Here is a 23087-nt window from a genome sequence, read left to right as displayed (position 1 = left end):
CACACAGCACTCTGCAAACATGGTGGCTCTTGCTACCACATCTTGGTGCTTCAGGGGCCACTATCAGAATGTGATGTTCTGTCAACACCTTATTTCACAAATCTGTATTTACCATTAGGCACTGTCCCATAAGCTTGGGAATACACCAGTGAACAAAACAGACTAAAGCCAATCTTCTGAAAGTTTTCATTCTAAGTGATTCTACTCTGGCTCCATTTAGCTATTATGCTATTTACTCACAAAAGTTGATAAGTAAAACTTAGCCTTACTCAACAGGGCTATACCCCAGCTTATTTAAGGGAATTTGAAATATTTTATTGGGATCTATCCAGTTTTGTTAAGTGTTCTAATAAACCGTTTAGTCTAAGGCAAGAGCCTGTGACAAAGCCCAGTTTCCCACAAATTAGAGACCGAACTGTCTAAAACTGATTAGGTCATCTATCTTGGCTCCAATCTGAACAGTCTCAAAATTTCCTTTAAGGACCGCCTTTTGCAAACAGGATGCTAAGCGCACGTGTCTTCTCCAAGTCCCAGATAAGGGAAGCGCAGCTATGCCGGAGCAGTATCCCTCCTACGCGATAGGGGGCAGTCGACTTCCAGAGACTGGTTTCTCTCAACCCTCCACCGGGGGAACGTCACGACCGCCTCTCGCCGCCTCTCCACTCCACTGGTGCGCAGGCGCGGACGGGAGCGCGCACCGAGCCGCTGAGGGAGGGGGTCAGGAACTCTGACCCCCCCCCGCCCCCAAATACACAAACCCAGAAAGCTCCGTCTCCACTTTTTTAACCCTCCCCGCTCCAGCTTTTTCCAGTCTGTTTGCCTGGAGGACCCCTACCCCATCCCGTCCCAGCAGCCGCCGCACACGACTGTCCGGTTTACGCCCAGCGTAGGACGCCGCTCGGCAGAGAAGCGCCGGTAAGAAGGGACGGGTGAGGAGAAAAGCGGCCGCAGCGGCGCCCGGGAGGAAGGCGGGGGGCCCTGGGAAGGTCCCTTCCTCCCAACTGCCAACGGGCGCGCCCCCAGTCCCCTCAGCAGCCTGAGGCTTCGGCCGGCAGAACCCGCTCTTCGGCGTCCGCGGCGCGCTACTCGGGGCGGGCTGGGAGAGCGACCGGAGCAGCGGGGCCGAGTGCGCGGGGCTCCGAGAAAGGCCGAGGCGGGAGCCGGAGCCGGGAGTGGGGTCCAGAGCCTGGAGCGGGGCCGTGTCGGTGGGCTCGCGAGGGAGTCGGCGAGCGGCTCGGCGCGCACGGCAGCTTCTCCCGCGGCACCTCTGACCTTTCACCTACAGGGAACGCTTCCGTCTTGGCGCGGGCGCCGCTTCCCCAGCCTCCGGGAGCCGCGCTCTGCCGCCGGGCCCGGGGTCGGAGTGGGCTCTAGCGCCTGCGGAACGTGGGAGAGGCCGGCCTGGCGGCGAGCCGAGGCCCGGATCCCTTTTACCACGAGCCTCTGACTTGTTCCTGTGTTTTTACTGGATCGACGGAATGACGCTCTCTACTTCACAGCCGATGGCGCGGGAGCGGCCGCTGCCTTTGGATCTCTAGAGAAAGAAAAGGCAACGGCCGAATGTCCTCACTGCAGTGCGCGTCCAAGCTTCCTGCATCTCTTTTTAAGAAAGTCTGCTTCCAGCTCTTGCAGATACCGTTTTATGAATGGCAAATGTTGCCAGGTTGTTTTGTAACCTTCGCTATATTGGTCAACTGTTAAAAAATAATTGCTGGAAAGGAAAAACAAAAAGGCTTGAAATTAAGGCCTTTAGAGTTTTTGTGCCTCGGAACTTAATGGACCTTCGACTTTGAGGGTTTTAGAACAGTGCCTGCTGTGTGGTTGGTTTTAGATTTTAATTGTATGTCAGTTGGGTAGATGTACAATAAAGAAGGTATTTCTGTTTATTTATAAAATGGATCGCAGAAAATGTAATTTCATCATTCTTTGTAGGAGCATTTCAGCTTTTTTAAAGGAAATCAAAGGCAGAAAACATTCCCAAAATATGTACTCTTTGTGTGTGCTACACAATATAATTCCTACTATTGTTGGAGAGAAGGAAAGAAATCGTATATAAGAAAGGATTAATAGTTTATATAATCATGTACCTTTTTTGAGTCATAGAACCCTTTGCAACCTTTTTAAATCTTTTATGAAAGCCATAGACTGTCTCTAGAAAAATGCACCCTTGCATAAAATTTTGTAAGTAAATAGAAGTTTCACAACTGAGTTTTAAAGGTGGGAGAGTTTAAATGAGGGAGGAGGAGCTTGGAGTTGTATATTGGGGAATAAAGAACATTCCAGTTTGTCCTGAAGGAGTCCCCTCTGGGACTGGTAGGAGATGAAATAGAAGATGGGGAAGTCAAACTATAAAGGAATGTTCCTTTGTGTCTGCAGTGGCAGGAGTGTTTATAAGGACTTAGTAAATACTGAAAAAATACCAGGAGAAGGACTGAAACTTTATTCTTTGACCATTAAAGAGGCACTGATACTTATGAAACAGGAGAATAAGGATGTCTTTCAGTTCTGTAAGCATCCTGAGATTTTGCTGTTGGTCAGAAGAGCTGACACAGATGATTCTTGCCTTCTAGGGGTTTTTCATAGACACAAAGTTGAATATATTAAATATTCATCCAGGAAAGTTATTTCTGCCAGTTGCTGAAATTACACTGAAAGGATTCTTAACCTGAAGACCTTGGGCTGGCCATAGGAGAGTTTAGGAACTCCCTGAAATTCAGCATAGCATATGTCATCAGTTGTAGAGTGAATGAATGTGAACCTGTTTTCTTGTGAGGGAAGCCTTAACTTCTATCAGATTTTCTTTTATTTTTGGTTGTGCTGGGACTTTGTTACTGCACCTTGCTTTTTCTAGTCGCAGTGCCCAGGCTTCTCACTGAAGTGTTTTCTTGTTGCGGAGTGTGGGCGGTAGTTGTGTGAGCTCAGTAGTTGCAGCACACGAACTCAGTAGTTGTAGTTAATGGACTTAGTTACTTCATGATGTGTGGAATAGTCCCAGACCAGGAATCAAATCCATGTTCCCTGCATTAGCAGGTGGATTCCTATCCACTGTACCACCAGGGAAGTCCCAGATTTTCAAATCTATGTTTGACCCACCCTACCAGGAAAAAAGAAAATTGTTTTGCATCATATTTTCAAGCATTTTTTGACTGCTACACAAAAAAAGGTTTTCCATCATGACTTAACACAGATTAAATTGAAATAAGTCCTTACCCTCACTATACTTGATGCAGCATTTTCTATTCTAATTTCTTTCTTTTTTAAAAGAAGAAAATTTTGACCTACTACATTTCCCCATCCACAAGTGGCTCACAGCAAGGAGTTTGCAAAATACTACTTTGTAGCAAGAGTCTACAGTTGGTTGATGGGAGTAGGGCTGGTGGAGAAAGAAAATGGACTGTTCATGATGTACTCAAAGAGCACAGACTTAAAATTGTGAACCTGAATGGAAGGAGGATGACACCACTGTTGTTGTTCAGTAAATAAATCATTTCTGACTCTTGCAACCCCATGGACTGCAGCATGCCAGGCTTCCCTGTCCTTCACTATATCCTGGTGTTTAGATTTATCTCCATTGATTCATTGGTGGTATCTAACCATCTCATCCTTTGCTCCACCCTCTTCTCCTTTTGCCTTCAGTCTTTCCCAGCATCTTTTCCAGTGAGTCGGCTCCTCGCATCAGGTGGCCAAAGTGTTGCAGCTTCAGCATCAGTCTTTCCGGTGAATATTCAGGGTTGATGTCCTTTAGGATTGACTGATTTGATCTTGCTGTCCAAGGGACTCTCGAGAGTCTTCTCCAGCAGCACTTTGGAAAGCATCAATTCTTTGGTGCTCTGCTTTCTTTTGGTCCAACTATCACATCTGCCCATGACTACTGGAAAAAGCTTTCATGGATCACAGCCTTGTCATGGTGAAAGGGCTTGCTTGCATAACTCAATAAAGCTATGAACCGTGCCATGAAGGGCCACCCAAGACAAATGGGACATAGTGGAGAGTTCTGACGAAACATGGTCCACTGGAGGAGGGAATGACAAACCACTGCAGTATTCTTGCTATGAGAACCCCATGAACAGATTCAAATGGCATCACTGAGGGTATATTTTTTCCTGTGGGGAAGATACATACACATGAGATTGAGGTAAATGTGAAAAAAGAAGAATCAGAGGCAAAAATCTAAGACTGTATGTCTTCTGTATCTTAATTAGCTCTAGAGTAGTAAAGGCAGCATCCTCCTGTTTTTTTGCTTTGTCCCTCAGGTTGGTAAAAACGCTTATCCTTCAGTGCCTGTTTCAAATGTCTCTTCTGTAAGATTTTCCCCAGACCCTCTGACTCCAGTGTGATGGTTCTCCTGACCTGTTGCTCATTTATTGAGCACTTTGTTATTCAGCTAACTGTCAGGGAATACGTTTTACCTGTAAGAGACCATTGTACACCGATACGTGTGTGTGTGTATGTGTGTGTGTGTGTGTGTGTGTATAGATGTTGATATATTGGCAAATAGATCGGTGAAAAGTGGAAACAGTGTCAATTTTTTTTTCTTGGGTTCCAAAATCACTGCAGATGGTGACTACACCCACAAAATTAAAAGATGCTTGCTCCTTGGAAGAAAAGCCATGGCAAACATAGACAGCATATTAAAGAGGAGAGATATCACTTTGCCGACAGAGGTCCATTTGGTCAAAGCTATGGTTTTTCCGGTAGTCATCGGTGCAAATGTGAGAGTTGGACCACAAAGAAATCTGAGTGCCGAAGAACTGATACTTTTGAATTGTGGTGCTGGAGAAGACTCTTGAGAGTCCTTTGGACGGCAAGGTGATGAAACCGGTCAGTCCTAAAGGAAATCAACCCTGAATGTTCTCTGGCAGGACGAAAGCAAAAGCCCCAGTACTTCAACCACCTGATGCGAAAAGACAACCTATTGGAAACGACCCTGATACTGGGAAAGACTGAGGGCGGGAGGAGAAGGGAGTGACAGAGGATGAGATGGTTAGATGGCATCACTGACTCAATGGATGTGAGTTTGACCAAACTCCAAGACATAGTGAAGGACAGGGAAGCCTGGCATGCTGCAGACCATGGGGTCGCAAGGAGCTGGACATGACTTAGCAACTGAACAACAGCATACATTGACAAAGATATTTTCACAAACTCAATTTTTACAAGAATATTTTGAGATAGATTTTACTGAATCCATTTCATTTATAAACAAACAGCCTTAAGTGACTGACATGTAGTTAAACATTTAGTAAATAGTAAAAATGGGATTGAAAGTCTGATTTATTGACGTGACTCTATGGCACACTCAGTTCAGTTCAGTTCAGTTCAGTCGCTCAGTCGTATCCGACTCTTTGTGACCCCATGAACTGCAGCACGCCAGGCCTCCCTGTTCATCCCCATCTCCCGGAGTTCATTCAGACTCAGGTCCATCAAGTCTGTGATGCCATCCAGCCATCTCATCCTGTGTCGTCCCCTTCTCCTCCTGCCCCCAATCCCTCCCAGCATCAGAGTCCTTTCCAGTGAGTCAACTCTTCTCATGAGGTGGCCAAAGTACTGGAGTTTCAGCTTTAGCATCATTCCTTTCAAAGAAATTCCAGGGTTGATCTCCTTCAGAATGGACTGGTTGGATCTCCTTGCAGTCCAAGGGACTCTCAAGAGTCTTCTCCAACACCGCAGTTCAAAAGCATCAATTCTTCGGCGCTCAGCCTTTTTCACAGTCCAACTCTCACATCCATACATGACCACAGGAAAAACCATAGCCTTGACTAGACGGACCTTAGTCGGCAAAGTAATGTCTCTGCTTTTGAATATACTAACTAGGTTGGTCATAACTTTTCTTCCAAGGAGTAAGCGTCTTTTAATTTCATGGCTGCAATCACCATCTGCAGTGATTCTGGAGCCCAAAAAAATAGTCTGACACTGTTTCTGCTGTTTCCCTATCTATTTCCCATGAAGTGATGGGACCGGATTCCATGATCTTCGTTTTCTGAATGTTGAGCTTTAAGCCAACTTTTCCGCTCTCCTCTTTCACTTTCATCAGGAGGCTTTTTAGCTCCTCTTCACTTTCTGCCATAAGGATGGTGTCATCTGCATATCTGAGGTTATTGTCATAAACCCCCTCCTATATTTCTCTGTTTTTCTCTTTATCACTACTCCCTAGTTTACTTTGTAGCCTTTGCTGTTGCTGCTGCTGAGTCGCCTCAGTCGTGTCTGACTCTGCGACCCCATAGACGGCAGCCCACCAGGCTCCCCTGTCCCTGGGATTCTCCAGGCAAGAACACTGGAGTGGGTTGCCATTTCTTTCTCCAGTGCATGAAAGTGAAAAGTGCAAGTGAAGTCACTCAGTCGTGTCCGATTCTTCGCGACCCCATGGACTGCAGCCTACCAGGCTCCTCCATCCATGGGATTTTCCAGGCAAGAGTACTGGAGTGAGGTGCCATCACCTTCTCCATTCGTAGCATTTAGTACATGGTAATTTAAAAAATCTGTTTCCTTATTAAAATATAAGCTCCATGCAGCAGAGATTATCTCTGTCTTAGTCACTGTGAAGTCTAGTAGTCACACAGTGCCTGATAAGTATCTTTCAGTAAATATTGATGCTTTCTGAGTTCAAATACAAATACCAGGCAGTGTTAAACACTACAGGTTCGTTGGAAAAAAATTAGTCCATAGGAAAACTACGAGTTCTTTTTCTTTAGAAGTTTTTTTATCATCTACACAGATAAACCCAGGTGCTTTAGAAGATAAATAGGCACAAAATACAGTGGATTATAAATGAAGGAATGTTTACTTTTCTAATTACCCATTAGTAGATACCCATTCAAAAAGCAGAAAATAAGTGGCCTGTAAATCTCCACTTTGAGAAGTCATCATTAATATTTGAGAATGTTTGTATATTTTATTTATTGTCTTTTTCTCCTACTATTCAGTCCATGGATTATCCAGGCCAAAATACTGGAGTGGGTAGCCTTTCCGTTCTCCCAAGGGATCTTCCCAACCCTGGGATCAAACCCAGGTCTCCCACATTGCAGGCAGGTTCTTTACCAGCTAAGCCACAAGAGAAGCCCAAGAATACTGGAGTGAGTATAGCCTATCCCTTCTCCAGTGGATCTTCCCAACCCAGGAATCAAATCCAGGTCTCCTTCATTACAGGCAAATTCTTTCCCAACTGAGCTATCAGGGAAGCCCTTGTTTTAATACTCCCTGACATTTAGAAAGATATATCCCTAACATCTGGAAAACTTCCTGGCTCATAGTAAACACTCAACAATTATTGTTGAATGGAAGAATATTGCATGAATTATTGGATCAATGAGTAGGAAAAGTTTTAAGGCTTTGATAAACATTCGCAAATTTCTGGGAAGGTTGTTTCAGTTTAGACTTACATCAACAATATGTAAAGAATCCTTTTTTTCCTCAGTTTTTTTTAGTTAAATTTAGTCTTGGAAAACAAACACATGTTGATCTAGTGATTCCATGGCAGTTGTGGTAGAGAGAGAAGCCATTAGCAGAGACATGGCAATATGAAGCAACATGGTAATAAATTCAAGGAATTACAAGTAGTACATATGGCTAAAATAGAAGGTTTAACCATTGGCACCTCACATCCTGTAATTAAAGGGAAGGCTTTGAAGAACATTAAGAGCTAAAATAATGTTAAGTATATACATTAGAGCAGTCTGGCACCACAGTATTGAGGTACTAATAGCAAGTGGGTGAATGTTATTGGACCTTGAGGTCAAGAAACTGGGAGAACGGCAGGAACAGGACAACAGTCTGTCAGTCTTCAATAAGTAATGTAATTGAAAGAGAAGTGAATGAATGACATTAAAAACTGGTATAACTCACTTAAGTAAGTCTCAAAGGAAGAGTTTTTCATGTAGGAAAAGTAAGCGGCCTTGTTCAAAAGACTGCATTCACAGTGTCCTTGAGATCTACATAGAGCACATAGTGGGACTAGAGATGCAGTTACCCACAAGAGCTCTGTACAGGACTCTCTTGTCTGGTGGCATGAACCCACATGAATTGCATGGGAGGCAACAAAGATTTCTGAGAATTCATGCCAGCAGAAATGTCTGCCAGCATGAACTGAAGGGGACATAAATGGGATGAAATGAATGAAGGCTATTGGAATTCTGGAACTCTGGAATACTGGGTGGATCAATAGGGCTGTTCTGTTTTGAACATGTTACCTTTCCCCAAAAAAGGAAGAATGACACCCTGTCCCCCCCACCCCCCGCCAAAATGGAGCAGAGTTTGGGAGGATTCATGTTCCATCATGGACCTAGATCACACAGGCTTTGCCAGTAACCGTCTCCTTGGTTGGGTTTCAGAGAGGTTGAGGGCACTTAACTGGCACTACTTTTCAAGTGGGAGATAGTTGAGTGATTAAATACTATATATTGCTTTTAGAACAAGTAATTGAAACATTTAAGGTTTTAAAAGTGATTGAAAGACAAGTAATTAAAACAGTTTGGTGATTAATATTAATTATAATTGTAGAATATTAGTCAATTTATGATGGTATATAATATGATAAAGTCAAATGATTTTTGTATTCTTGACTACCTGATATAGAGAAAAAACAAATGTCAAAGTCAATCTGTTAATCTTACTGACTCTCAAATCTCTTTGAAGAGTTTTATGTTAAAATTCAAATTAAACTTACCATGTAAGAACAATCACAAAATTATGGAGAAATCTTCTAGTCTTCTGAATGAATATTTTGTCAGCTTTTACAGTATACTGATTAAAAAGTATGTTAAATGGCTACAGTGATGTATTTGTTTATAGACTGGATTGACTTTCTTTAATTAATAAACCATTCCTGAACTATATCGAAGGTCTGTGGTTTAGTCTTCAGTGACTTTGAAAAGTGAAATTGTTTGGTATTGAATAAGTTTTTTTTAATAGACATTTTCAAAATTTGTAAAAGCAGAGAATAGTTTTATGAACTCTTGTATAAGCGTCAGCAGTCTTTGATAATTGTCAACACACAGCCAATCTAAAGTTGTTTATTCCTTCCCACCTCTACCCTCTACCTCTTCCCACAGCCAGAATATTTTGAAGCAAATCCTAGCTATCATATAATTTCATTTGTAAATTCTTCAGTTAATGTGTTTTGTGGGTATAATTGTGAAAAAGCATCTTTTTATTTTTGGCAGGACACTGGTAATCAAATCATGGCATCCATAGAAGAAATTGCACATCAAATTATCGAACAACAAATGGGAGAGGTATGTCTTATTTACTGTTCATTAACTGCTTAACCAAACTGATTTATACAAATAAGTTTGCTAGGTTTTGGTGGCACAGAGATAAAAGATACCCTTGATTGTTGGAATCAAGATTGCCCAGAGAAATAACAATAATATGCAAATGACACCACCCTTATGGCAGAAAGCGAAGAAGAACTTAGGAGCCTCTTGATGAAAGTGAAAGAGGAGAGTGAAAAAGTTGGCTTAAAGCTCAACATTCAGAAAACTAAGATCATGGCATCTGGTCCCATCACTTCATGGCAAATAGATGGGGAAACAGTGTCTGACTTTATTTTGTGGGGGCTCCAAAATCATTGTAGTTGGTGATTGCAGCCATGAAATGAAAAGACGCTTACTCCTTGGGAGGGAAGTAATGGCCACCAACCTGCTGCTAAGTTAGTCGTGTCTGACTCTGTGCGACCTCATGGACAGCAGCCTACCAGGCTCCTCTGTCCACAGAATTCTCCAGGCAAGAGTACTGGAGTGGGTTGCCATGTCCTTCTCCAATGACCAACCTAGACAGCATATTAAAAAGCAGAGACATTACTTTGTCAACAAAGGTCCATCTAGTTAAGGCTGTGGTTTTTCGAGTAGTAATATATGGATGTGAGAGTTGGACTATAAAGAAAGGTGAGCGCTGAAGAATTGATGCTTTTGAACTGTGGTGTTGGAGAAGACTCTTGAGAGTCCCTTGGACTGCAAGGAGATCCAGCCAGTCCATCCTAAAGGAGATCAGTCCTGGGTGTTCACTGAAAGGACTAATGTTGAAGCTGAAACTCCAGTACTTTGGCCACCTGATGCGAAGAGCTGACTGATTTGTAAAGACCCTGATGCTGGGAAAGATTGAGGGCAGGAGGAGAAGGGGACGAAAAAAGATGAGATGGCTGGATGACATCACCAACTCAATGGACATGAGTTTGGGTGGACTCCGGGAGTTGGTGATGGACAGGGAGGCCTGACGTGCTGCAGTTCATGGGGTTGCAAAGAGTCGGGTACAACTGAGCAACTGAACTGAACTGATTTCAGTTCACTTTGATCTAGTGAGAGATGGTTGAATAATTGGACAATAAAAATAGAATATGTTCAGTGCTATGATAGGTAATTGTATAGAGTGTAATTGGGAATTGGGAACATGGAAGAAAAACAGCAAATGAAGAGTTGTGGGGTGTGAGGATCTAGTCAGAGACTGTTTCTGGAGGGTGCGAAATCTGAGGTTTACTGGACCATTAGAAGGAGATCTATATCATATAAACAGTTGTGTTCTAGTAAGAAGTTCCACAGTCCAGAGGTTTTAAAAATATCATCTAGGGACTCAGAATCAGCAAGGTCCAAACCATTCTCATAATAGTACTAAAATGCTGTTTGTCTTCTCACTATAATTTTCTCACAAATATGTGGTGTAATTTTCCAGAGACTACCCGTTACATGATATGTTAAAATATGTCACAATTTAAAAGGTGTGCATAACTCATTGAACCAGTGTTTTCCAAATGACAAGTGCATGATGTAACAAAATCACTCATAAGTGAAGGATTCACATTGCAGGATAGACCAAGAGATTTTAATATATTGGTTGGCCAAGAAGTTAGTTCGAGTCTCTTGTATCCTCTTACAGAAAAACCCAAATGAACTTTTTGACCAACCCAGTAGTTTCTGATTCTACATTGCAACTAACCTCTAAAAAGCTATCACTTTTCAAGTTTTGATGTCATATCAAAGAACAGTTTACACAATTTGAAGAAGCAATTAAGATATTCTTCCCTTTTTACCCAAAATATATAAGGCTGGATTTTCTTTCTTTCTTTTAACCAAAACAGCCTTTGCAGCAGATTGAATGCACAGGCACGTATGAGTGTCCAGCTTCTATTAAGCCAGACATTGAATCTGTTTGCAAAAATGTAAATCAGTGCCTCTGTCCTCCACTAAATTTTTTTTTTGTTTGGAAAATGTACTTATTTTTCATTAAATAAATATGTTAATATTTAATGAGTTATTTTAAAATGAAATAATATTTTAAATTTTTTCTATTTGAATTTCAGTATGATAAATATCAATAGATACAACCTATGTAAATAAAAGCTGTTTGGGCTCTCAGTGATTTTTATTTATTTATTTAGGCATGTAAAGAAATCCTAGGACCTGAGAACTGTTTCCATAATCTATCTACTCTTCTTTATTGAAGGCTACTTGGATCACTTCAGTTTCTAATTATAATTATTGTGCTGCGATAAACATACTTTTACCCATCTAAGCAAAGTGTTTCCAGGCAGTAACAGTTGGACCCTCCATGTACCTGATGCTCTTGTCTCTAAGAAATAAATGTGAGCCATTAGATTTTTATTCAGTTTACAATTAATATTTCTGATAGGAATATTCTAAAATGAAATGTATAACAGCATAAACTTTACATGGTAAAATTACAGATGAACTGAAACCTCTTATAGGTATCATTGAAAATTGCAGAAATTGTTAGTGGGGAGGATGGAGACTAGACTTGGTAGAAATAACCTATGCAAAACAAAACAGTTAAGACTGCAGCCAGGAAAATAGGGCATAGTAGAAATACTGGTCGTCAATGGAAACTCAAATTGGTAGTAGCCATAATCAATTCAGTGTGCTCTAGACAAAAACTAATTAGTGATTCAGAACTGTGCTGTAAATTTTGTGCAGAAAATAGTTGTCTTTTTTTTCTACCACAAGTAAGATCTTTTGTCATCATTAAAAGTACACATTTTAAACAGATTCTTGGACTGGTGGCTCATATTCACCAACTCATTTAACTTTAGCACCTGTCTCATCCCCAGTAGCTCTTCCAGAACTACTACTTTACCATGTAGCTTCATGAAGTTTCCCAATTCAAACTTGGGCTCCTTTAGCATTTTTTGCTTTTCTAATGAAGACATCATGGAGTGGATAAATAGATTGGCAAGTCTTTTCCAGTGCTATCTGAAATCAATTTATTGACCGCCTCTTTCAAGTCATTCATCTGCACCTCTCAGGTCATTATTTTTATCATCTTCTTGGGGATCTGGCATACCTGCTAGTGCTGAGCGTAAAAGGTTTTCCAAATCTGATGGTTGCGTTTGTTAGTCACCACACAGAACAGATGAAGCAAATAACCATCGGTAGTCTTGACATCAACATGAGCTTCAATCATGGTTTGCCGCTTTTTGACCATGGAATACAACATTACAGATAAGATCCATGCTATGGAAATTAGTCAGGCAGTTTTTGCCCTGAACATTCTCAATAATTGGCTTTAATTTTCTAAATGTTACTTCATCACTCTGCAGATTAGCAAGACTCACTTCAAAAACATAATCTTTGAGGCCATCAGATGTGATTTTGGTTCCTTGAGTTCTTGTGAACAGTGTTTTCCCAGTATTCCTTATATTGAACATAGCTGGTGCTTTCACATCATACCAATCTTATTTAGAAACTGGATCAACCACTTTCTTCTTGGCTCTCTTTTTGCCTCCTTTCATAAGGTGCTGGTTTTTGACGACCACCATGGGGCTGCTTTGAGAGCCAGAAAAAGTAAAAAATGGTCTTGAAAATAATTTCAGAGAAATAGAAAAAACTTGGAAACAAATCAGCTTTGCCATTTTAAAATTGAATTCAGGGAATTTAATTGGCTTAATGAGTTTTTTTCCGTAAAATATTTGCTAAGCTACAACGAAAACCCTCAATGCTAGGCTATTCTTTTTATTCATGAACTTTTTCTTCTCCAGACTGCTCTGTCTCAGTAAATGACAGTTCTGTCCTAATTGGTCAGGCCATAATCATCCTCGACTCTTCTCTCCTCATATTCCATATCCAGTCCAGCAGCGTATCTTGTCGCCTCTCCCTCTATAAAATATCCCAGACCGCTTTTTACCGCTAGCGTGGCTACCACCCTGATCTTGGCCTGTGTCTCTGCCTGTATACAGTACCCAAGTGCTGCCAGTGTTTGTGCACTAGCGTCCTTTCTGGTCTCCCTTAATTCTGTTCTTAAACATTCACAGTCTGATCTTTACACTAAATCTAGAAAGATGCTGTTTGCAAAACATCCTGCCACGTCTCTGCTCTGCAAGCTCTTCAGTGGATCTCCATGTCATCCAGTAGGAAATCAGATGTTGTATGGCCTACAAGACCCTTTTCAGTTTGGCCCTTTTTGTTTCTCACATCCCACTTCCTATCATAAATCCCTCTCCCATCCAGTTTCACTCACACAGCTCTCTTGCTGTGTCTCTTGCCTCAGCGATATCAAACACACTCTTCCTGCCCCACAGGCTGCTTCCTCTACTAGGGATGCATTTCCCCTAGCTAGTCCTAAGCCTTGGTCTGTTCCTTCACTCAGGTCTGTGCTGAGATATTATCTCCTCATCGCTCTCATTCCATCAATAACCCCCAGCTTACCCTGCTTTATTTTACTTTGTAACACATAATACCACCTGACAATATTATTTGCTTGTTTTTTATCTGCCTTTCCTCACTAAAGTTAAAGCTTTATGAGAATAAAAATTTTGTTTTGTTTATTGTTGTATCCAGGGACCCAGAACAAACAGCAATTGGCAAATAGAATATACCCAGTATATGTTTATGTATATGAAAGGTAGAAAGGAGGGGAAGGGAAGGAATCAAAATAGTGAAGTCCAAGTGTTCTTACTATTGTAGCTTTATTTACACATTTGTTTATTTCTGTAGGGTAGGATGTCATCGAAGTAGAATTGCTAGATTAAATGGTATGTATGTTATGTGTATTACATTGAATCTATGTATGTAATGGTATGCTTTCTAGTCTAGCTTTGTCTGAAGAAATGAGAAAAATTGTCCTTAGAGAAGGAAAAAGATTAAGTTGACTTAATTACTAATGACATGATTGTATTAGATTGTTACAGAGCAGCCTACTGGCCAGAAAATCCAGATTGTGACAGCACTTGATCATAATACCCAAGGCAAACAGTTCATTCTGACAAATCACGATGGCTCTACTCCAAACAAAGTCATTCTGGCCAGGCAAGACTCTACTCCAGGAAAAGTTTTCTTCACGACCCCAGATGCAGCAGGTGTCAACCAGTTATTTTTTACAACTCCTGATTTGTCTACACAACAGCTCCAGGTAAATTCATAGAGTTTCTCTTTAATCTTATCCTTGAAAAAAAGAAAAAGCATATCATAAAATAAGTCCTGACATTAAGACTTTATATCCTGCATGTTCAGTAGGAAAAGATCTTGTATAAAATTAGGTGCTACCTTCTCCTATGGGCCACTATACTTTTCCTCACACATCCTCACCGCGTATATTTTGGTGGGTTTTTAGTGGCATATAGTAAGATCCACTCTGGCTGGTTTGGGCAGGAAGGAATTTAACAAAGAATGTAGAGAGCTCAAAGTACTGTTAGAAAGGCTGAAGGAATACTTGTAGGTCAGGTTTCCAAGAATAACTATGGGAGCCTGCTTCAGAACTTGATTCTAGGTGAGCTTCTGCTTTTGCAGTTAGGAAACTTCCAAATCAGGAGCATCTACAGAATTCTGTAACTGCAGTTTCCGAGACCAAGATGCCTCTTGTGAACAGGCAGCTGCCAGATCAAGAAGTCCATATTACAGCTAGCAGCTTTGTGGCCTTTGCTTCCCTTTTGTCATACATCTTCACTAATGTAGTAAGCAGTCTAGCCTATGGGATGCTCTAACACTGGAACTCAGTCAGTAGTGTAAATTAACTTCACATTGTTTTTTATTTTTGCTAGTTATACATTATTCTTCAAAGAGCCAGCTAAGGCTTTTATACAATTATGTAGCTGCTGTTTTTACCACTGGTTGCTATGTTTGAATATAAATACAGTGAACCCTTAAGTTGGCCTCCAGAAGCTTTGGTGAGGGTGCTCACTTAAAATTGGATTCCATATTTTGTGATGAAAAGCTAAAATAAAAATTCCTTTTAGAATTGAAAAGCTCCAAATTCGTAAGATACAAAATTATGCCTATATATCCTCATAGATTATATTATTCTTCCAATTACACAATTTTATATTACTTTTAAAAACAGCTAATGTAGAAAATGGATAAAATATATAAAGTTATTAGAAGTCACTAAAAAAATCTATGGCATTATCCATACCCTAATTTCTTTATTTTTTTTTTTTTCATAAACAGGCTTGATTTTCTTAAGAACAGTTTTGTATTTACAGAAATACTGAGCATTTAGTATAGAGAGTTCCCATATAATCGCCCAACACACAATTACTTATTAACATTCTACATTAGTGTGATATATTTATTACAAATAATGAACTGGTAGTATTTATACATTAGCTAAATTCCATAGCTTTCCCTAATTCTTACCTAACGTCTGTCTGTTCCAGGATACTAAATTATAGTACATTTGTTGCGTTTCCTTTGACTCCTCTTATCTGTGACTTTCCTTATATTTGGTGACTTTGATAGTTTTAAGTTATGCTGGTCAGGTATATTATAAATTGCCTTATTGTGGGACTTGGTCTAATGTTTTTTTCATGGTTAGACTAGGGTTGTGGGTTTAGGGGAGTAGTTAGCAGACGTTAAGTGCCGTTTTCATCACATCATTCCAAGGGTACTTCCTCTCATCATATTTATGACTGGTGACATCAGTTGGCTGAAAAGGTGTATATCAGGTTTCTTTGAAGTTAATCTTTTTCAAAGGTTTTCTTTATTTAAAAAATAAAAATAATATCAGTACTTTGCATCTCTAAGAGCAATGGAAGAGAAACAGGTATAGGATGGAATTCCCCTGGGCCAAGATTTGATTTCTGTTCTAGTGACCTAAGATGGGATGTGGGCAGGCCCATTAACCTCAGTGTCTCTTCCAACCTTAGGAAATTAACAAATAAAAGATTAGCACTGTTTGCAGTAGATATGCTATTTTAAAAAAGATAGATGTTTGTCAGAGATGTTTTCAAAGGATATCTAACACCAGAAATTGTTTTTAAGTTTTCACTGAAGACTGATTTTTATGGTGATATAAGAAGAAATTATGCTACTATAACATAGAAAGGGACAGCTATTTTATTTTTGAAAAATTTTTTTGGCCTTGCTGCATGGCATGCAGGATCTTAGTTACTCAACCAGGGGTCAAACCCAGACCCTCAGCAGTGAAAGCGCAGAGTCCTAACCACTGGACCACCAAGGAATTCCCTGGGACAGCTCTTTTAATGACTATTTAAAGTTTTTAAAATCAGAATTGTTCATGAAGGCATTCACACCCCTAAGAGAAGGAAAAGAGTCAAAGTAGAGGATTATTTTGTGAGCTGTTTTAAAGCAGGGGTAGGTTTTTACCATTTTGAAGCTTGAATTTAATTTGTTCACATTTCAAAAGATTGAAAGAAAATGACAGACTGAAGGATAAACCTAAAAGAAGAAACTAGTATTTCTTTGCATTATATTAGCTGTACCTAGTGATGAGCTCTTAATATAGTTTAAAGAGATTTAGTAATTTGCCCAAGGCCACTCCATCTAGTCCCTAATAATTTGCTGTCATTAACAGACTCTAGAGTCCATGTTCTCAACCTCTGCACCTAACCCAATCCTTAGACAGCTGAATGAAAAGTTTATACCTTTGTACATCAGTCATGTTCCATAGTTAAAGTAAATGTTTCAACAGATTTCTTTTTTCTTCATAACCTTTTTGTATTCAAAAAAATTAGATTTCTCTTTTTATGCTATTATAGCTTATTTTAGTCATATCATTCTATGGGGAAATGTTCTGAGTTATTCAAAGACAAATGTCACAATAGGACAGATAACTTCTACAGTAATTTGATGTGATCCGTATGAATAGTGAATACTTTATGGGTGAGATACAGTGAAAAATATACTCATGTATTTGTGTGTTTAAGACCGTTTTTACTTTAATGAATTGTTATGGAACAAACCAAAAAGGTATTATTTCTGTTTGTACTTTTTATAACATTGAAATTTTAATCTTTATGTAAAGAAAATTAAGAATAGTTTAATTGATACATGCATAATAATAGAGTTCAAAGTTTCAGAATAACTTACAAAAAAGAAAGCAAAAAGTAATATGAAAGTTCTTTTAATTTTTTACATAAGAGTATTACTGAGTAACAACAAATTATTGTTTTCTTGTTTGTTTGTTTGTTTGGGGGGGTTTCTTTAGTTCTTAACAGATAATTCTTCCTCAGAACAAGGACCAAATAAGGTTTTTGATCTTTGCGTAGTATGTGGAGACAAAGCATCAGGTAATACTACAAATAACCTGCTATATTTGTTGTGTTGTTAAAATAACTGCCTTACTACTGCATTTCTTCTACTGAAAGTAAAAAGTAAAATAAAGGAACCTGTTGTTTTTATGGTTCATATTTGTAGCCTATGAAATTTAACTGATTTTCCCCTAGAGCTTTTTATTCACCTGAAGGTTTTATTTCACTGCAGTTTAATGTGATCTTGCAATGACATAAAATGCATATTTCAAAGACTTATGAAAGGCAGTTTCACTTTTTTGAAAGTAAACTGAACATGTGGAAATTTTTCTGAATGTGAAACCAGTTTTGTCAAAAGTTTTGCTTAAGAATTAGTTGTGATCCTTAATAACATGTAACATTAGATTACTAATCTACCTGTTGAGCCCTGTTCTCATTCTAGGAATACAGAGTAATAGATTACTGAGGTGGAAAAGCTCTGGTGAACCCTGATGAAATGCTCTGCATAGTTGAGCAGACATTTCTCCAAGCCTGTTTTTAGTACTCAGGTTTACACCGTTTTACTTCTGGCCATTGTTCCTTCATGCCCAGAAATACATACCCATATTTATTCATATATATTCACAAGTACCAGTGAGATAAGTTTAAGGGCCCAGCTTGTTTTCCTTCATTTTTATCTTTCCCATAGCTTCATTACAAAACTTGTACTAGAGCTTTTCCTGGAGTATGTTCAGTTTGTTAATAGTTTTTATGCCAAGGATATGGTTTGTGAAAATGATAAGTTTATCAAAGTGTAACAGATTTCTCCAGAAATTTAAAGGTGGGACTCACTATGAGGAAGGATGATTAGCTTTCAAATACTAACTGACATTATATCCTTTTTTTAGAGCATAGTTTTCAGAATAAAATAGCTTTATAAAGTATATTTTTGTTGTTAAGTTGCTAAGTCATGTCCAGCTCTTTGGACCCCCATGGACTATAGCCCTCCAGGTTCCTCTGTCCATGGTATGTCCCAGGCAAGAATACTAGAGTAGGTTGCTATTTCCTTCTCCAAGGGATCTTCTCAACCCGGGGATCAAACCTGCGTCTTCTGCATTGGCAGGTAGAGAAGGAAATGGCAACCCACTTAAGTTTTCTTGCCTGGAGAATCCCATGGACGGAGGAGCTTGGTGGGCTACAGTCCACGGGTCACAAAGAGTCGGACACGACTGAGCGACTTCACTTTTCTTTACTACTGAGCCAGCAGGGAAACCCTTAAATAGTACATAATAGAATTGTACTTTGTAAGTGATCTCAGAAGTGAAAGTAGTTTTTATATCATGGGTTATGGGTGATTTTGTTTCTTCTCTTTCCCATATTTTCCATGTCATTGTTAAAAGTACTTTACAAAATTTAAAATCTCATATCGTATAGTATATTTTATCGGAGAATTGTTTGTGTCATTCTCTGGTAGTTCGTAAAAAAAAAAAATCATGTCATAAATTCAGAAATCTCAGTTTCAGCTCATGCTTTAAGGGTAGATGTGTGCGGGCCTACTTCATTTCAGTTCTGGAAAAATGTGACTTTTGTATTTTCTTGAACATTTGTTTCTAGGGCGTCATTATGGAGCAGTAACTTGTGAAGGCTGCAAAGGATTTTTTAAAAGAAGTATCCGAAAAAATTTAGTTTATTCATGTCGAGGATCAAAGGACTGTATTATTAATAAACACCATCGAAATCGCTGTCAATACTGCAGGTTACAAAGATGTATTGCGTTTGGAATGAAACAAGACTGTATGTATTAGCTTTTAAGGAGAAAATACTTTTAAGAATTCAGGCAAACTCCTAGAAATTACATGTTAAAATATGTCACATATATATGGTTTTTTAAGTTTTCCAGCAAAAATATAGAAATATGTGAATGTGTATTTTTTATATGTTCAACAGATCTTAACTGAATGCCTATAATGCCAGACATGTAATTTTAGTTTGGATCTGGTAATAATAATTTTTTTAAAAAAGGTAATTAGATACCAGTTTAGTTTTTCACCAAACTATTAATACTAAAGTGGTTAATAAGGTAATGACAGTATTAGCTTCTGTCATTACCTTAGTATTGATTGAGCTCTCATTGTGCTTTACTCTGTGTATAGCATATAAGTTAACTTATTTGTTCTCACATCAGAATTGTCAGTAGATACTACTATTAGCCATTTTACATTTGTGTGAACAGAGGAAATTTAGAAACTTGCCCAAGGTCACATAACTAATAAGTGGCAGAACTTGGATTTGCGTCTTGGCAGTTTTGATTTTCTCAGAAAACGTACATTTAACAACTTCAGTATACTGTCTCCTAAGTATCATGAAATAAAATTGCTGTAAAATTTATTGAAAGTTGCTCAGTCACATCCAACTCCTTGCAACTTCATGGACAGTAGCCCTCCAGGCTCCTCTCTGTCCATGGATTCTCCAGGCCAGAATACTGGAATGGTTAGCCATTCCCTTCTCCAGGGGCTCTTCCCAACCCAGGGATCAAACCCAGGTCTCCCACATTTCAGGCAGATTCTTTACCATCTGAGCCTTACCAGAGAAGGCCATAAAATTTATTACCTCTGTTTTTTTTATTAACCTCTATTTTATAAATAAAAACTAAGCAATTGAGTTGCTGCTCAAAAATCTCCTTGCCCTGTACAAATTAAAAAACCAAAAAATTTAAAAAAAAAAACTCCCTGCCCTTAATTAAAAAAACATTTGACTTGGGTCTTTTTGTGGTTCACTGTCAGTATTGTCTTCAGTTGTTTAAATACTTTATTTTTTAATACTCTTACGTATATTAGATATGTAAAGGACTCCTAACTTCAGGTTTTCCTTCTTGACAGTGAACTTTTAAAAAGTAGGAATTCTGCATTTCTGCCACAACTAGGGCAGGGAGAGAAAAGAGAACAAGAGAGATGCACAGTGGCCAGTTTTACTATTTGAAGCAACTTCGTGGACCTTGAAAAATAATTTCTAAAGATTGATGGTTATCTTTAGAGTTATGGTAACCATGTCTCCCATAACAACATTGCTGACCTAGAGCTTGCATTTATAATTGCTTATAAATTCTGCATTGTGATATAAATTTGGCACATTTTTGTAGCTGTTCAGTGTGAAAGAAAACCCATTGAAGTATCCAGAGAAAAATCTTCCAACTGTGCTGCTTCAACAGAAAAAATCTACATTCGAAAAGACCTTCGAAGCCCATTAGCCGCAACTCCAACTTTTGTAACAGATAGTGAAACTGCAAGGTATAGTAAAAAAAAGAAAACAACAGCAACATATATTAAGTAGGTGGTCATTTTTTGTCTTCCCAGTGAAACGAAGGCTAAAATTTCTACTTATTTGTTACAGGTCAGCAGGACTTTTAGATTCAGGAATGTTTGTGAATATTCATCAATCTGGAATAAAAACTGAGTCAACTATGCTGATGACACCAGATAAGGTGTGTTTAGTACAATTAATTTAAAGCTTAAAATTGCTTAAGCTCATAAAGTTTTCCCTTTTCTCCTCCATCAGTTTGGCCAATTGATTTGGTCCTAAATATTTCGGGTTACAGATTTTTGTTTTTATTTTAATGAAATTTATCAACTGGTAGTATCAAATAACAAAACTAAAAAAATTTGGTAATGAGTTCAGTGTTCCTTATTTAAGGGAAAATGAGATGAGCAGATTACAGTGCTGATAAGCACTGGAACACTCTAGTGGAGGAATTTTAGACAAGAGTTAGTTTTATAGAGGATTTGAAGCAGCAAAAAGGAATCAGAGGTTGGGATGGGCCCAGAGTTTGGGGTTCCCTGTAATGTTCTCGGGTCTTGCTGTCTAGGGTGAGGTGAGCTCACTAAAGCTGGAGCTGGAGGATTATTACTGGTGTATGATAGGTTTCTTTGACAGATGTTTCCTTTAAGTGCAAACTGACTCAAGTTGCAGTTCAGTCTGAAACTGAACTGAAGTGTCTGACTAAAGTGTCTAGATCTTTGCAACCCCATGGACTACAGCACGCCAGGCCTCCCTTTTCATCACCAACTCCCGGAGCTTACTCAAACTCATGTCCATTGAGTTGGTGACTCCATCCAACCATCTCATCCTCTGTCATCCCCTTCTTTTCCCACCTTCAGTCTTTCTCAGCATGAGGGTCTTTTCCAATGAGGCAGTTCTTCGCATCAGGTGGCCAAAGTATTGGAGCTTCAGCAAGAGTCCTTCCAATGAATATTCAGGACTGATTTCCTTTAGGATGAACTGGTTGGATCTCCTTACAGTCCAAGGGACTCTCAAGAGTCTTCTCCAACACCACAGTTCAAAAGCATCAGTTCTTTGGCTCTGAGCTTTCTTTATAGTCCAACTTGCACATCCATACATGACTACTGGAAAAACCATAGCTCTGACTAGATGAACCTTTGTTGGCAAAGTAATGTCTCTGCTTTTTAATATGCTGTCTAGGTTGGTCATAGCTTTTCTTCCAAGGAGCAAGTGTCTTTATATTTCATGGCTGTAGTCACCATCTGCAGTGATTTTGGAACCCAAGAAATAAAGTCTGTCACTGTGTTCATTGTTTCCCCATCTATTGGCCATGAAGTGATGGGACCAGATTCCATGATCTTAGTTTTCTGAATGTTAAGCTTTAAGCCAACTTTTTCACTCTCCCCTTTCATTTTCATCAAGAGGCTCTTTAGTTCTTTGCTTTCTGCCGTAAGTGTGGTGTGAAATGGGCCAGGTCACTGGAGCAGCCTCTGTTTTGTGAGTCCTGATAAATTAATTTTATCAGTAGAAATGTTCATTTTTCCGCTAGAACCAACTATAGCTTCAATGTGGAAAAGTCTTCTGGGTTTCTTTCATCTTAAAAGTCCTCAGATACAGAAATGTATAATAAGTATAAAATTCTTTATATTCCTTTTGTGTTCTCCTACAAACTTTTTAGTGTTAAAATGTTGATATTTAAAATATTTCAGGTGAAGAGAAATTCTTCACGCACCTCACTTAAAACACTGACTTGAATCAAGAGTAGGAACAGAATTGCATGAGCTCTCATGCTATGTATCCAAGTCATCTGGGTCCCCTTAGAGATTTGGAGCAGCTCTTTATTGAGCAAGAGGTCTGAAAGAAAAAAAATTTGCTTGTTTAGATCGAGCATGTGGAATTCCGTAGTGTTTGAAAGCCCCTTATAAGAACTGAAAACAAACATTGTTCCTGAAGGCAGATTTCAGAGAGCCTGTTAACTGGTGTTTCTCTTAACCTATAATGTAATCTGGTTTCATATGCCCTATGAGATTATTTATTCTGTATATGGCCAGATTTGTGTTGTTATTTTTTGTTTGATACTTTAAGGCAATCTTAATTCTTGTGCTCTGGAATCAAATTTCATCTGCCACTTACTAGCTGCATAACCTTGGGCAAGATATTTGACCTTGGTGCTTCAGTGTCCTTCCTCATCTATAAAATAAGGGATAATAAGAGTGTCTGCCTTACAGGTTGGGCTTTAGCATATTGTTATTAATTATGGAGATTTGGTATCTTACCATATATTTTGGAATTACATTCAAGACTTCACTTAGCCTTATCTACATGATTTGTGCTTAGAATGGTAGTTACAACTTCATTGACATATTAACTTCTTTAGGGAAGGAAGAGAGCTAAGTTTTGTTGA

General features: G+C 39.1%; 1 protein-coding gene and 1 pseudogene across 3 annotated transcripts in view; one reads left to right on the top strand and one right to left on the bottom strand.

Moving 5' to 3' along the window:
• Positions 275-23087, top strand: part of NR2C1 (nuclear receptor subfamily 2 group C member 1) — a 40800-nt gene continuing 17987 nt past the window's right edge. The window contains exons 1-7 of one of the 3 annotated variants that reach the window (XM_018047635.1): positions 275-915; positions 9159-9230; positions 14122-14352; positions 17386-17467; positions 19022-19201; positions 20547-20694; positions 20798-20888. In XM_018047635.1, the coding sequence (XP_017903124.1) occupies positions 9177-9230; positions 14122-14352; positions 17386-17467; positions 19022-19201; positions 20547-20694; positions 20798-20888 (786 nt within the window). In that variant the 5' untranslated portion in view covers positions 275-915; positions 9159-9176. The remainder of the gene's footprint in view (positions 916-9158; positions 9231-14121; positions 14353-17385; positions 17468-19021; positions 19202-20546; positions 20695-20797; positions 20889-23087) is intronic. The other 2 variants (XM_018047634.1, XM_005679828.3) reach the window with 2 other exon arrangements.
• Positions 11985-12923, bottom strand: LOC102181363 (annotated as a pseudogene).

This window comes from Capra hircus, chromosome 5 (assembly GCF_001704415.2).
Source record: "Capra hircus breed San Clemente chromosome 5, ASM170441v1, whole genome shotgun sequence".
Lineage (NCBI taxonomy): Eukaryota > Metazoa > Chordata > Mammalia > Artiodactyla > Bovidae > Capra > Capra hircus.
This window is presented reverse-complemented; position numbering and strand designations above follow the sequence as displayed.